The sequence below is a fragment of the Mesoplodon mirus genome (assembly GCF_964341445.2).
Source record: "Mesoplodon mirus genome assembly, chromosome: 1".
Lineage (NCBI taxonomy): Eukaryota > Metazoa > Chordata > Mammalia > Artiodactyla > Ziphiidae > Mesoplodon > Mesoplodon mirus.
In genome coordinates, this window is record NC_138976.1 from 224,388,193 (window position 1) to 224,402,183 (window position 13,991).

Below are 13,991 nucleotides of genomic sequence, written 5' to 3' on the forward strand. Positions count from 1 at the left end.
CTGGTGGCGCAGTGTTTAAGAATCTGCCTGCCAATGCAGGGGACATCGACCAGGGTTCGAGCCCTGGCCCGGGAAGATCCCACATGCCGCAGAGCAACTAAGCCTGTGCGTCACAACTATTGAGCCTGCGCTCTAGAGCCCGCAAGCCACAACTACTGAAGCCCGTGCGTCTAGAGCTCATGCTCCGCAACAAGAGAAGCCACCGCAATAAGAAGCCTGTGCACTGCAGTGAAGAGTAGCACGCCCCCCTGCTCAACGCAATTAGAGAAAGCCCGGACGCAGCAACAGAGCCCCAACGCAGCCATAAATAAATAAACAAATTTTTAAAAAAAGAAAAGAAAAGAAACAGAACAGAACAGATGACTTTGGGCATGAGGACACAGCCTACACCCAACATTTGCTGTATTTTCTATTATTAATGTATTTATTTTCTTTATTTTTTACATGAACATTTACATTTAAACAACCAGTGAACAATATCTGTTCTTGTAGCACAGACCTCCGTTTTAAACATTCTGAATACACAAAGTGGTCCTGTATGCTGGTGAGAACCCTTGCAGGAAATTCTGCCGCATCAATGACCCCCCATCCAGACAGCCCTAGTCCAAGGCTTGCTGGAGAAGCCTGCCGAGAAAGGGCATTTTTTCAATCTCAAAAATGATAAACAGAATGTTTAAAAATTGTTTAAAGGACAATGTAAATCAATTCGTTTAAAAAAAGCTAGAATTCCAGCTGAAAATGGGTAAAAGGCATACACTTATAATTTATATGCAAATGTCTTTTAAAAATACTAGAAAACTCTTTAATCTCATTAGCAATCAAATATAGCTAAAATAGTTCCACAGTAAAATGAGGTACTATTTTTCCCTATAAAATTAGCAAAAGATTTCTCATTTTTAATGACTCTACCAAACTCGGTTGAGAATGTGGCAGACCAGGTGATGTAACTTAGTACAACTTAGTAGACCTTTAGAAAAACAATTTGACAGAAGATATCAAGAGCCTTAATAAAGTCGATATCTTTAGACCCAGTAATTCCATGCCTGGGAATCTATCCTAAGGAAATCATCTGCTGTTCAGGGGGAAAAAAAAAATATATATATATATACACACACACACACACACACACACACACACACACACACACACATATAGAAAAAATAATGGAAACCATCCAAATGACCAACAAAAGGGAGATGGTGAAAAAGTATTTTATAGTCTCATATTATTTGGGCATTAAAACATTATTCAGGTATTAAAATAGGTTTATGAAGATTTTGAGATTAATGGGGGGAATTCTCATATTATGTTAAAAAAAGAAGTTTAAAAGGATGAGCACAACTATCAAATAATTAGAAAAATGATGGGAAAGAAATACATCCAATGCTACCACGAGTCATCCCTGAGGGGTGGGATTATGAGTGATTACTTTTCCTTCTTTCTGCTCTTTTGCATTTTCCAATTTTTCATTCCAAAAAAAGAAAAGAATTAAGGAAAGACCCCTGGACTTTGGGGCTGAGAACAAACTTCGTCCAGCGATCCTGAACTTATCCTCTTCTCCCAAATGTTCACATCTGCAGAGTCTCCAAAGATAGTCAAGACTAGAAAAAAGCACTTCAAAGTCGAGAGACATCAGTGCCCAGGAGAGGCCAAGGAGAGAAATAACTGGAGATCAATAGGCAAAGAACAAGGGAAACACTCACTAGCAGAAAACAAACACACAAACAAAACCTCTCCTGGACCCTTGCCAGGCAGTTCCATCCTCCTGGGCCCAGCAGGCAAATGCTGGGGCAGCTGACCTCGTATAATGGGGAAGATCGGGGATGGCCCTCTTTCATGCGGTGGGTGGACAGGCCGATGGGGCCTTGGAAACCCCAGAGTTTAGAACTGGGGCACTGTGGGGTGGCCATGTCCTTGGCAAGTCCTTGATCTTTGCCCATGTCTCTTATGCATCTCCAGTAGGCTGAGCTCCAGACTCAGGACTGTCTTGCAGCTGGATCCTTAGAAATCTAAGTCGTCTTGGCCAAAGCCGTCTGTCCTGTCCATGGGGAGGTTTGTAAGCATCACTTCTGTGGAAGCGAGACTTCTCACTACCTTCTCAGCTTCTAAGTCAGAGCCTCCCTCCTCCCCCTGCTCTGGAGTCAGACCTTCATCTGTTCCTCGCTCTGGCGTCCTCGCGCCTGAGGGGGCCCCCTCTTGCTCAGAAGGGGAGCTTTCTGGACACGTGCCTGTGACTTTTGTCTCTGGATCAGGGACGCCCTTGGCCTCGTCTTCAATGCTCCTCGTGCGTCTGTCTGAAGGCTCATCTTCGGAGCTTTCCTGAGAGAGCTGAGAGCAGTTTCCCAGAGATGCTGTGCTGGAGGACGAGAGGGCTGACTTCAGGCCTGACCTTTGGCAGGGGGAGTCTGCACCTGGGGCCAGGGACGGCGTGGGCCTGCCCTCCTGGTCTGGGCTGCTGTTTCTAGAAGCCTCACGTGACTGGCAGTGTCCGAGGCCAAGCTGAGGGTGCGCTTCCCTCGTACCTTGACTTCCTCCTCCTGACTCCGGCTGTTGCTCCTCTTCAGCTCCCTGGGCCTCTGCACTTTCAGCACCAGAGTTCTGTCCTCCTGGACTTGGGTCGCCTCCTCCCGGGGCTCCACCTGCCCCAGTGTCCTCAGCCCCAGAGCCCACCTCCGGGTCTCCTTCCTCCCTGCCCACACCCTGCTCCCCCTGCACCACCCCATCCGGGTAGCTGCCTACAAAGGGGTCTGTGTCCCTTTCTCTCTTCTCAGCAGTTGCCCCCTCCTCTGCCCCCGGGGGGGCTTCATCTCTGCTGAGGGTCTCGTCCCCCTCCTCCACCCCGGGGCCCTGGCCTGATCCCAGCTCAGGGCCTCCGTCAGCTGCCCGGACAGGGTCCGCCCCCGAGGGGTCCCTCTCGAGGGGCTCCATCCCCCTCTGCGCAGGGGCCGCCTCTGCTGTCTCCCCGTCCGCACATCTTCCTTTCTTCTTCTGCAGAATTTGCTGCAGGTCAAAGGCCTCTCTGACGGGCGTGCTGGCTGCCCGCACTGCGACCCTGGGGGATGCAGGGACCACTTTCTTCCTCACGCAGGCCTCGCAGGGACAGAACCCCTCCTCCTCAGCCTGCTCCCCGGGCCGAGTCCCCAGGGCTCCTCTGAAGGTTGGCACGTCCTCCAGGGAGAAGGAGGGGGGCCCCCGGCCCCGCGTGTGCTCGGAGAAAGCTGAGAGGTCACTCAGGCCCTGGAGGTGCTGCGTGTACTGCTTGGTCTGCAGGGGCGTCCCCCGGCAGAGGGCTTCCCTGGGTGGCCCCGGCGCCGTGCCCCCCGCCCAGCTCTGCATCTCGTGGAGCTCCTTCTCGATGTGGTCCTGGAGCCGCTGGCCCACGTCCTGCTGCAGCTCGGCCACCATCTGGTCCAGCAGGTCGCTGCTCTCCAGGCCCCAGCGTGCTTGGAGCTCGGCCGTGGCAGTGGCGAGGTGGGCCATGAAGGCCTTCTCCATCTTCTTCAGCAACTTGGACGCCCAGAGGGGGTCAGGGTCCAGAGGCCCTCTGTGGGCTGTGGGAGTGCCCCTCTCCCCTGCCCCCTGGGTGAGCTTGGCCTGGGTTTGCCCACAGCCTGTCTCAGCTGCTGTGGACAACTCCTCCAAAGAAGGCTCCGCGTTGGGGCCACCTTGACTCCCGCTGGCGTCTGGGTCGCTCTCTCCGAGGCTCCTAGGGCGCTCTGTCGGGCTCTCTCTCTTCCCTAGAGGGCTCAGCGTGGCCGAGGTGGGGTCTCCCTGCTCTTCCTGCAGGCTCTTGTCTTCCCTGGCACCCGCCCCATCCTGAGAGCCCGCCCCTGACGATTCTCGTCCTGTGATTCCTTCCTCTTCGGGAAACCCTCTAACACCCTCTTCTTGCAGTTCTGCTCTTTCTTTTTCCTCTTTTATTTCCCCTAACTGTGCCCCCTCTTCTTGCATCGTGTTTTTAACACCTTGGTCCAGGTCACTGCCCGACATCTGCTCCCCGCTGTTTCTTTCGGCCCTGTCCTCGTTGGAGGCACCACCGGCCTCGGAACCACACGGCTGTTGGTCTCCCGGATCCTCTGGGTTCCCTGAGATTCTGGAATCAGGCCTCTGGCAGGGGATGCTTGAGGGCTGCCCCATCCTCTCAGGGACCAGGGCGCAGTCCACGGTGCAGGGCCCATGGCCCTCCCCTGAGCCTCCAGAACCACTGCCAACATCCACGCCAGAGGAGGATGTTGGCGTGAAGTCCTCAGCTGCAGCGTGGGACCCGAGGGCCGGCAGGGCCTGGCCCCAGCCTAGCTCCTGGAGGCCCGAGTCCAGATCTCTGTGCCCAAGGCCACTCCCCGGCCACAGGGCCTGGAAGGTGCTCAGGAGCTCCTGGTACCGAGGAGAGTCTGTGAACCTCACTTTGCCAGCAGGAGACCCAAGGTCATCATCAAAGAAGCCGAGCCTGGCGAGACAGGTGATGAGGGCCTGGGCCGAGCGGCCGAGCCTCCTGCCCGCTGAGCTGGACACTTCAGGCACACTGCTGGGCCGGCCTGGCCTGGATCCCGTCAGCGCCTTCATGATGTGTATGGAGGAAGAGACCGTGCTGGGAAGCACGCGCTGGCCCATCGCACGGTCCACAGCTGCTCCTTTGCATTCGCCGGCCTCCGTAGGGGCTTCTGAAACCCCACTGCAAGGCAGGCCCTCTCCTGACTTGGGACCAGCACTGCCAGTCACTGGGAGGGCTGCATCTGGTTCTGCTTTCTCACTGGCTGCCCCTTCCAGGGGCAGTTGTCTGGCCTGCACTGACCCTTCCAGACCATCTGGGGGATATTGGTCAACAGGGTCCTCCTTGGGACCTTCCGGGCTGTGCCCAGCCATGTCTTCGCCCTCGTCCACCATCTCATATTTCACGGGCTCCTCCGGGATGTGGCTCAGCCACGCACGGACCACGGCTTCTGGGGAGGCTCGGGGCAGGGTGCCCAGCATCATGCAGCCACCTTCCTTTTGCTCCTCCAGGTCTCCTCCACCCGAGACCTTCTCCTGGAACGTTCTCCCGAGCTTGGGACCGCGGTGGGAACCTCCCCTTCTCACAGCTCTGACTGCTTTCCCCACGGCCCCTCCTGGAGAGCCAGGGGGCCGAGGGCGCCTCACGTCCAGCTTTTCCTCCCCCACCTTGGCCCCACCCGATTCCCCATCAGCACTGTGGCTGCCTTCGCTGTGGCTGAGGGTACACAAAGGATGCTCCTTGCCCGAGGGCTGTGGCTTGCGAGGCATGGGACGGCACCTGCTGCACACCAAGCAGGCCTCAGAGAAGGGCCCCTGGCCGCCCCAAGACTGGGAGGCTGGCAGCGACTGCGTCTTCCCACCGGGGGACCCTAGGGCGGGGGATGTGCCCAGCTGTGAGCAGCAGCTGGCCCCGTGCACTCCCGGCCTCCCTCCCTCAGGCCACCCGACTGGCAGGACCAAGGGCCAGGAAGGCTTGGGACTGTCACCCCCTGCCTTTTCAACCAGGCCATCAGCTTGCGAGTTGAAAGAGCCAGATGTGTTTGAAGGTGTGGGAGCTGGTGAACACGCCCTGAACTCAGGGTCCCCTTCGGTCTCAGCAGAGGGGGAATTTGGGGGGTGGAAATTGGAAACACAGTCAGAATTGCTCATAGGGGTGATGGGAATGCTGCTGAGCCCTCGCGTGTCCCAGGAATGAAGAGAGGCGGAGAAGGAGGGCCCCGGGTCCCGGGAGGCCAGGCTCCTGCGGCTGTGTGGGCTTTCAGAAGGGCCAGGCGCTGGGCTGTCTGGGCGGGCCCTGCCTCTGCTGGGAGGCCCCGGCACTAGCCTGGACACAGGCAAGCCAAGTGGGCAGTGGGTGTCCTTTGGGTTGTGGTGCTGCCTGGGGTGGCCCCTCTGGGACCCTCGGCTGAGGACAGAAATGCTGGGTGAGGACAGGGCGCCGGCTCTGCTCTCCTGCTTTCTGCTCCTGCCTGGGGCTGAGGCACAGGCAGAAGGTGGAGAGTGGCCTCCTGCATCCTCCCCAGAGGCTGCCCGGGGGTGTCCGGCACCCTGTCCACTCTCCTCTGCCCATGGGCCCTCTTTCCTTACAGACGAGGGGCTCACAGCGGGGGAGCCGGGCCCTCCCCCCTGGGTGGCCCCCCAGGAAGTCACAGCCCTGCTCTTCTTGCTGGGGCGGCCCTGGAGCAGCTCACGCCTTTCACTGGACTCCTCGTGAGACCCGCCACTTGCCGAGGAGTCAGGAAGAGCATCTGCCGGGCCTCGGGTCCCGGGTTTCAGGCAGCCAAGGTGCTCCCTGCGGCCCGGCATTGCTCCCTCGCCTGTGCCCTCACAAGCCCCCGAGGCCAGACGTGGGCCACATCTGCCCACAGCATCCTCCAGGGATCTGGAGCAGCAAGAAGAGTTGGTCTCAGAACCTTCAGGGGCTCTGTCACTGGAGGAAGGGCTGGCACTGTCCTTGTTCCTCCTTTTCCTGCTGGCGACCCCTTGACTCCTGGGGGTCCTGGAGGGGGACTTCTGGGTCAGCCCAGACCTCCTCTGAGAGGCTGTCTGCTCTCCCTGGGGCGCATAAAGGGGGTTCATCCAGATCTCGTATCTAGATCCTGGCTGCCACCGGCCTCGGTCAAAGGCTCCCACACCTCCTGCCTCGCAGGGCCCCAGTCCCTGTGCCCCAGTCTCCGAGGGGTCCCTAGGGGGGCCCCTCCACACACAGCCGAGGGGATCTGCCTCCCCCAGGATGGGGCCCTCCCCACTGGCCGCTGTGAGACTGCTGGCCCTCCCGACCCTCCTGGACCACAGGAGCAGGTCCTCCCCCAGTAGGTGGAAGCGGACTTTCATCTCCACGGACAAGCTGCCGTCCTCGTTCACGTGCACATTCTTCTCAATGTCTTCACCGGCTACCGACGGGCTGAGCTGGGCAGGTGTGTCCTGAGGGTTCCCGTCAGGAGCAGGGCACATGCAGGCACGATGCAGAGGCGCCGAGGGGTCACCGAGCCCAGACCTCTCTGACAGCAAGGAGAACTGCCGTGGCCTGCTGCCTGGCCTGGACCGCGCATGGATCACACTCTGCTTGGCTTTGGGCCCCCAGCTCCCTGGTGCACGATGACAAGCAAGAGAAAAGAAGGAAAGATAGTGAGCTGCCGGCGAGAGCTTCAGGTTAGAAGAGTCAAGGCCAGTCATGAGCCTTCCACGGTCTGTATACCCCTGCCAGCTCCAAAACCAACAGTAAGGACAGAAACCATTCTAGAATGAATATTCACGGAGCTGCCAGGGTGTGAACCAGCAGAGCCCAGCGAGAAGAACCTGAATTCCGAATTCAGTCTCGACCCTGCCACTTCCTAGCTGTGTGGTCTTTGGCAGAGCCTCTTTCCTGAGCTGTAAAATAAGAGTAATGGTATCTAACGGGTAGGTTTGTTTTGAGGATGCAAGATAGTGCATGTAAAGCTTCCTGCAAAGTTGCTGGCACAAAGTAGGTTCTCGATAGACAGTAGAGTTGACTACAGAGCATCAGTGCCCAGAGCTACATCCTAGCTCTGCTCACACCCACCCACGGCACAGGAAGCAAAAATCAATAAGCTGCTGCAGACACACCTGATTGTAACTGTAAAATGCTTTGCAATTATTAGTGATGATTTATCATCTTAACACTCATCAACTTTGGGGTCGATAAATGGTTGCAAGGAAGGGCCTGGACACATGATAGCAGGTCCTGGTAGCGAAGCCTGCCCCTCAGCCATGAAAAAGAGAAGAAGAGGGGGTCACCGGGGATAGAAAGACGTGATCCCGAGAGATAATGCAGCCCTTGGTACTTTCTCATTTCCTCTCCTGAGCTAATGCTTGGCAAGAGGGAGGGGCTGGCAGAGGCTGAGCCTATGACCGGCACAAGAGCAGACCTCCTGAGTCCATCTGGGCAGGAGAAGGTTTTGCCCAGTCCTGTTCCTCCATAAGCACCAAATGAGACTGGGGGCTCCTCCAGAGGAGGGGCTGTGGCTGATGGGCCTTTGTACATCCAACACCCAGCATGATGCAACCACTGAAACCATTGCTGTCTTTCTCTTCATAGCTTTTCACAGAGGATATTATGTTGTTTACTCGCCAAAATTTGCCCATTGTCATTCCAATAATTTTGCTTTTTGGGTTTTTGTTGTGGTTGTTGTTTTTTAATAATGAAGGCTACCTCTGGCACCTGGATGGATGGATGGTTGGCTGTGTAGATTGATGGATGGATAGATGATCAGTGGTTATCATTCGTTTTGGTCTGTTGGGTCCTCACTGTTGCCTAAGAGAGTCACGACTCTTGAAAGATGCAAAGGCCACATGTCCATGGTCCACTGCCTCCATAGTGTCATGCCCACTATGGTTCTTAACAAAGTTTATTTTAGACTCTAGAAGCTTAAAGTTCAAGATCTCTTAATCCCTGTTTAAATACCAGACTCCCATCTCTCTTATCCGAGCCAAATGTTCAACCTAGTTAAGGCTGATGGTGATGAGAAGGAAAAAGAGGCAAGAGAGACCCCCAAACAAATGGGCTGCCCAAGGCCCGGCGCCAAAGGCAGGTTTTTTAATCATCTAGAAAGGCTATCTGCCAAGCCCTACCAAACCACCATCCAGTGCAAATAAGGCTGGGGATCCTGTGGAACAAACTCACCACTTTTCCTCCTTGAAGTCTGCCCAGATAAAGGTTCACTTCCATTTCTTCTGACATCTTCCACTGCCAGAGGTCTGAAGGGCTCGTGACCGGCACATACCAGCACCGAGGGGCTGTGTAGCAGACCCTTCAGAGAGTCCACCTGGGGAAGCAGAGTGTTGAGTCAGGAGGCGTGGTCTGCAGGACTCGCTTCTATCCAGCGAGACATGGGTAGAGGGAGAATCCACCGTCGCTGGTCCCTTTCCTGATATTTGCACATCTCACCCCAGACTTCTGATCCAAGGGAAGGATCCCATTCACTCTTCATTACACCTCCATGACTGGCGGGGGGCTGAGGTCCTCCCACCATGATCTTCTCTACCTACAGCCCTCCCTCCACCTGGTACGAGGCCTGTGGTTTAGAGGTTATTCTGGATACTCTGGTGGAAAAGACTTCAAGAAGACTTTGACTTGCTTCCCCGCCCACACTTCCTCCCTCCGGAATGTGTATTTTTTAGAGCAACCATAACAGAAGGTCCAGGGCTCTCATATGGAGACCTGATTCACTCTCTCGCACTTTTCCCAGGCAGAGTCCTCTCTTGGGTCTCAGTCTAGTCTGAGCCCAGGCCCTCTGCTCCTGCCCCTAGTGGAACAGAGAAAGACAAGGCACAGATGGCATTTCTCTCCCTCCTCCAATGGTTCTCTAGGCTCCTGCCCAGACGCGTGGGTCATCCTCCCCCCACCTACCCCTATCCCCCACCATCGTGACATCCCGGGCTGGGTCGTGCAGGCAACATCAGTGCTGGATTGCATTCCAGGAAGCAGGTCCCTGCTTTTTTTTTTTTTTTTTTTTTTTTTTTTTGCGGTACGCGGGCCTCTCACTGCTGTGGCCTCTCCCGTTGTGGAGCACAGGCTCCGGACACGCAGGCTCAGCGGCCATGACTCACGGGCCCAGCCGCTCCGCGGCATGTGGGATCCTCCCGGACCGGGGCACGAACCCGCGTCCCCTGCATCGGCAGGTGGACTCTCACCCACTGCGCCACCAGGGAAGCCTGCAGGTCCCTGCTTTTGGAAAAATCTCACCCGGCCCCAAGGATCCTGCCTATCTGATGATTTGCACAATTTATAGCATTACATTATAATTAGCAATGTTGGGGGATTTCGTTCCATCCTTAAAGTACAGAATCTGTTCTTTTTTGTTTTCTCCAATTAGAAGGGTATGCTTATTAACAAGGAAATGAAAGAAAGGGCTCTTAAGGTAGAGGGTATAAAGGTGGGATCGTGACTGAGCTGGAAGAGAATGGTACAGCACGGATGCAACTCTGGGGAGCAGGAGCATATGTCTCGGTGGTGGGAGGGAGGGGTCCATTGTTAGGTGGGGACACGTTGCTATAGCTGCCATTATATATTTAAGTGTTGGTAGCATGGTGTGTACAGGGGTCAGTAGCTGTAGGACTAGACTGTGAGAGTTTCTGTGGATTAGATCAATCAACCTCCATCCTCCAGCCTGCCCATCTTGGGTTACATTCGTGTTCAGCAAAACCCAGAAGGGCAATTAGGCCGGATGCCAGTCGGGTTCCATCAGGTAGGTCAAGCCTGGGAAGGCAAGCGAGGTAGACCCTGTCTCTTCTTGCTTCTGGCTATTGTGTGGCTACAGGGCAAGTCTGTGGGCACCGAGAGGCGATGGCGCTCAGGCAGCAGTGGCTGGTGTCCCTGGGCATTAAGATGCACCTGGGGCAGGTTGCTGACCCAGCTTCATAAGCTTTGGTTCCCCTGCAAAGGAGTCCTCCTGAGCCCAATCACAGTGGCCTGGAGCGGAGTTAGCAGCTTTCTGCAGGATGCGGGGAGCCAATCCTGCACGCCCAACTTGGAGTTCACTCCCGCAGCTTTCCAAAGATTTGAAAGTCCCCCCAATGCCCTGTGTGAAATTGTTTTCTGCTTAAAGCACTTTGAGTCTTTTCTGTTTCCTACACTGAACTCTCACCAAAATAGGTTAAGAGGGTTGGATAAGAAAACAAAGTGTGCAAGGAACAGGCACTAAGCGCTTGCTAAATGGTGGCTAAAAATATGAAGATCAATTGCTCACTTGATTAACTGACTGGATGTCTCCACTCTCTTCACCTTGAATTAGTAGCAGGGTAATCAGTGCCTCTTTTAAAGGAATAACTTCCCAGTTCCACCTGAGTGTTTTGAGCTGAGGTCCAGAGAACCTTTTAAGGAAACGTCATAGCCAACAGCCTACCTTTTTCCCGCCGGTTGTGTACACCTGCTTCACGGGAAAGTGCAGCAGATCTGAGGCTTTGCTGAGAAAGGCCGTCAGGTTCCTGGTGTTTCTGTGACTGAGCACCACTGTCTGCTGGTATCGAGGGTCTCCGTTTTTAACCAGCATTATCCTCCTGGGGGCTCTGAGACTTTTGCAGGAAGAAGCTGTTCCAGGTGCCTCGCAGCAGCCTTCAAAATCCCGTGACTGCTGAGAAGGGCTTCTCCCCCGTGGCTGTCCCGGCCCACTGGGGGTCTTGGGGGGCTTCTTATCGGAGCAGAGGTAGCAGCCACCATCTTGCAGCTGCTCCAGGGTGCTGAGGCCGTGCAGGCCCCGGGGCGTGGTGACGGAGCGCACCCCAAAGGAGAGCGGCACGCGCTGAGAAAGCTCATCCATCAGGGCCCCGAAGCTCCTGAAGGCGCGTCGGTGAACGGCCAGGCGCACCCCAGCAAACTGAGGATCCCCTCGCTTGAGGAAAGTTATCTTCTTGGCTGGCATGACCTGGGTGACAGAGGGGGTCCGGGCCACAGAAGGCAGGAGGCACTCGCGGTGTCCGGGGGCCTGGGCATCCCTCGGGGTGCTATTCATGGTGTGGACGACCAGGCAGCTGAAATGGATCAAAGGAAGAGGAATGTCAGAGAGCGGGTCTGTGCATTTCCTCCCCCTCGTTACAGAGGCGCTCCCCGCCCACCCCAGATCTGCTCTACTCAGACTTGTGGAGGCAGGTTAATCCATTTTGATGAGTAGAAGGAAGGCCAAAGGTTCGGCATGGGAAGATCTGAATTCAGATCCCATCCCTCACCCCCCACTTATTGGCTGTGGGATCCAGGCGGTTGATGACATGGTCTGTGCTTTGGTAACATGCAGCCATATTGATCTGCGTAGTGGTTATAAGGATCCAGTGAATTTACGTGTACAGAGCAAGCATCAATACACCTTTATTCCTCTCCTTTCTCTTCCTGTTTCTTTTACCCTCTTCTACCACCTTGAACTCCTTTGAATAGTGTCGAGTTTACCTCCTAAGGAGGTGGGTGAATAAGGGGACATAAGAATACCGAAGAAGTGGTCAGGAGACCCAGGCGCCCTGCCCTCTCTCTCAGAGCAAAATGTCATGTGTGAACATGGGGGAGTCCAGGCTCTCTGCACGCACATCCTCCAGCAGCCAGGTGGGAGGGCCGGAGCACAGTCCCTCGTCCCAAACCCTGAGGGTGGAGTGCAGACAAGGAGACTCGTAACTCAAAGAGGATGCCACCACTTGATGCCGAGCTTTTTTCTCCATCATACAGGGAGGTTTGCTTTAATAGAACAAGGATGCTCCCCCTGCATCCCTCCAAAGTCTTTGGAAGATGAGCCCTGCGGGTGAGGACCACAGCCTGATGCCACCAACGTGGGAGATAGGGCTGCAGGCCAGCTGTGCGGGGTCAAGGCCATTCGTCCAACTGTTCGCTTCTATTCCCACCATGGTGGAGGTCAAGGCCATTCGTCCAACTGTTCACTTCTATTCCCGCCATGGTGGAGCCCCATTGCCTCCTCTGGGACTCTTGCAAAAGCCAGCTGCCGGCTCTTCCTGCCCAGGTCACCACATGGCATTCTGCTCTGTGCACCGGCCAGCCAAGTTGATCCGAAACCCTCTTCTCTCGGGACATTTCCAGTGCGCCAAGCCCCTCGGGTGGTTTGCGGTGTCCTCAGAAAAAGCCCAGGCCTTTGCTGCATGATTCAAGGCCCTCTCCGCCCAGAGTCCCAGCTCCTGCCTTTTCCTGCAGGAATCCTCCACTCTGACCAGGCTGCCTGACTAGGAGGCTCTGCCTGCAGGGCAGCCCGCGTTCTCTGCACCCTGCCTCGGCTGTCCTCCTTCATGGAGGCTTCTCCAGCCCCCCAGTCCGGGGCAAACCCCATTTCCAGCACGGCTCCTCAGTGTTTCCCACACCCTATACCCTTCCTGGTCAACTACCCCAAGGCATGGGGCACAGAACCTGTACCCCCCGGAGCACCCAGCCCCCTGCTTGACACAGAGCAGGGGCCCAAGATGTGCTGCTGACTGAGGACACCCGTGCTTCACAGAGCCGCCCAGCAGAGCCCAGGACTGCCAAGCAGCCGCCACGCACGCAGTCAGGATCAGATGAGCGGTCTCCCCTGATTACCCGGGGTTCAGACTTAGCACGACCCTCGTTGCTGCGCACACTGCAGGTGACCGCGGTCTCCCCGGCTGCAGCCCAGCCAGCACCCACATCTCCTTTTTTACCTTTACTCACCATTTATCCCCATTCGTCTTCGGGGAAAGAACTCTGCTCTCATTTTTTAAATCTTGGTGCACAAGAGGGCTTATAATCTTCTCTCATCTCTGCACAAACTTTATAATTAGCTTCCTCAGCCTCCTGCCTCCCAGCTAATCCCTCTAAAGCCGCCCCAGCACTGGCGCACATCCCCGCAGCTGCCCACGCTTCCTCCGGCGTGCCTTCCCCGAGGGCTCCCTTTCTTCCCACTTGATTTGCAGTTTCTCTTTTGACCATGGGCATCCTTCTTGGCCCTAACTGAGGGACTGAGAGGGGAAGGAAGGTCGCAGTGTCCCCTGGAGTCACCACCATATCCCCCAGCATCACGATGTCCCCAATGTCACCGTGTCCCCCCGTGTCACCATGTTCCCAGCATCACTGTGTCCTCCAATGTCTCTGTGACTCCCAGTGTCACCATGTCCCCCAATGTCACCATGTTCTTTGTTGTCACTATGTCCTTATAGTTCCACAAGCGTAATGGTGCCCCCAACATCACCATGTCCCCAATGTGACCATGTCCCCCAGTGTCACCATGTTCTTAGCATCACTCTGCTTCCCAGTGTCATGGTGTCTCTCAATATCACCATGTCCTTTATTGTCACCATGTCCCCCATCATCACCATATCCCCTAATGTCACCATGTCTTCCAGTGTCACCGTATTTCCCATGATCACCATGTCCCCAACAATACCACACCCCCCAGCATCACTGCATCCCTCAATGTTACTGCGTCCTTCAGTGTCGCCATGCCCCCCAGCTTCACTATGTCTCCCAGCATCGCCGTGTCCCCCAGTGTCTCTGCTGTCTCCGAGGACTGCTCTTCCTCACAGCCCACTTCTGAGCA

The 13,991-nt window shown here is 55.7% G+C and overlaps 1 protein-coding gene across 1 annotated transcript; it reads right to left on the reverse strand.

Moving 5' to 3' along the window:
- Positions 1 to 2,001: 2,001 nt before the first annotated feature.
- Positions 2,002 to 11,462, reverse strand: RP1L1 (RP1 like 1; the record flags this gene model as incomplete). The annotated part of the gene is made up of 3 exons (XM_082626750.1): positions 2,002 to 7,079; positions 8,636 to 8,777; positions 10,857 to 11,462. 3 exons carry the CDS (start codon positions 11,460 to 11,462, stop codon positions 2,002 to 2,004), a joined length of 5,826 nt encoding a protein of 1,941 aa, XP_082482876.1.
- Between the last annotated feature and the right edge of the window lie 2,529 nt (positions 11,463 to 13,991).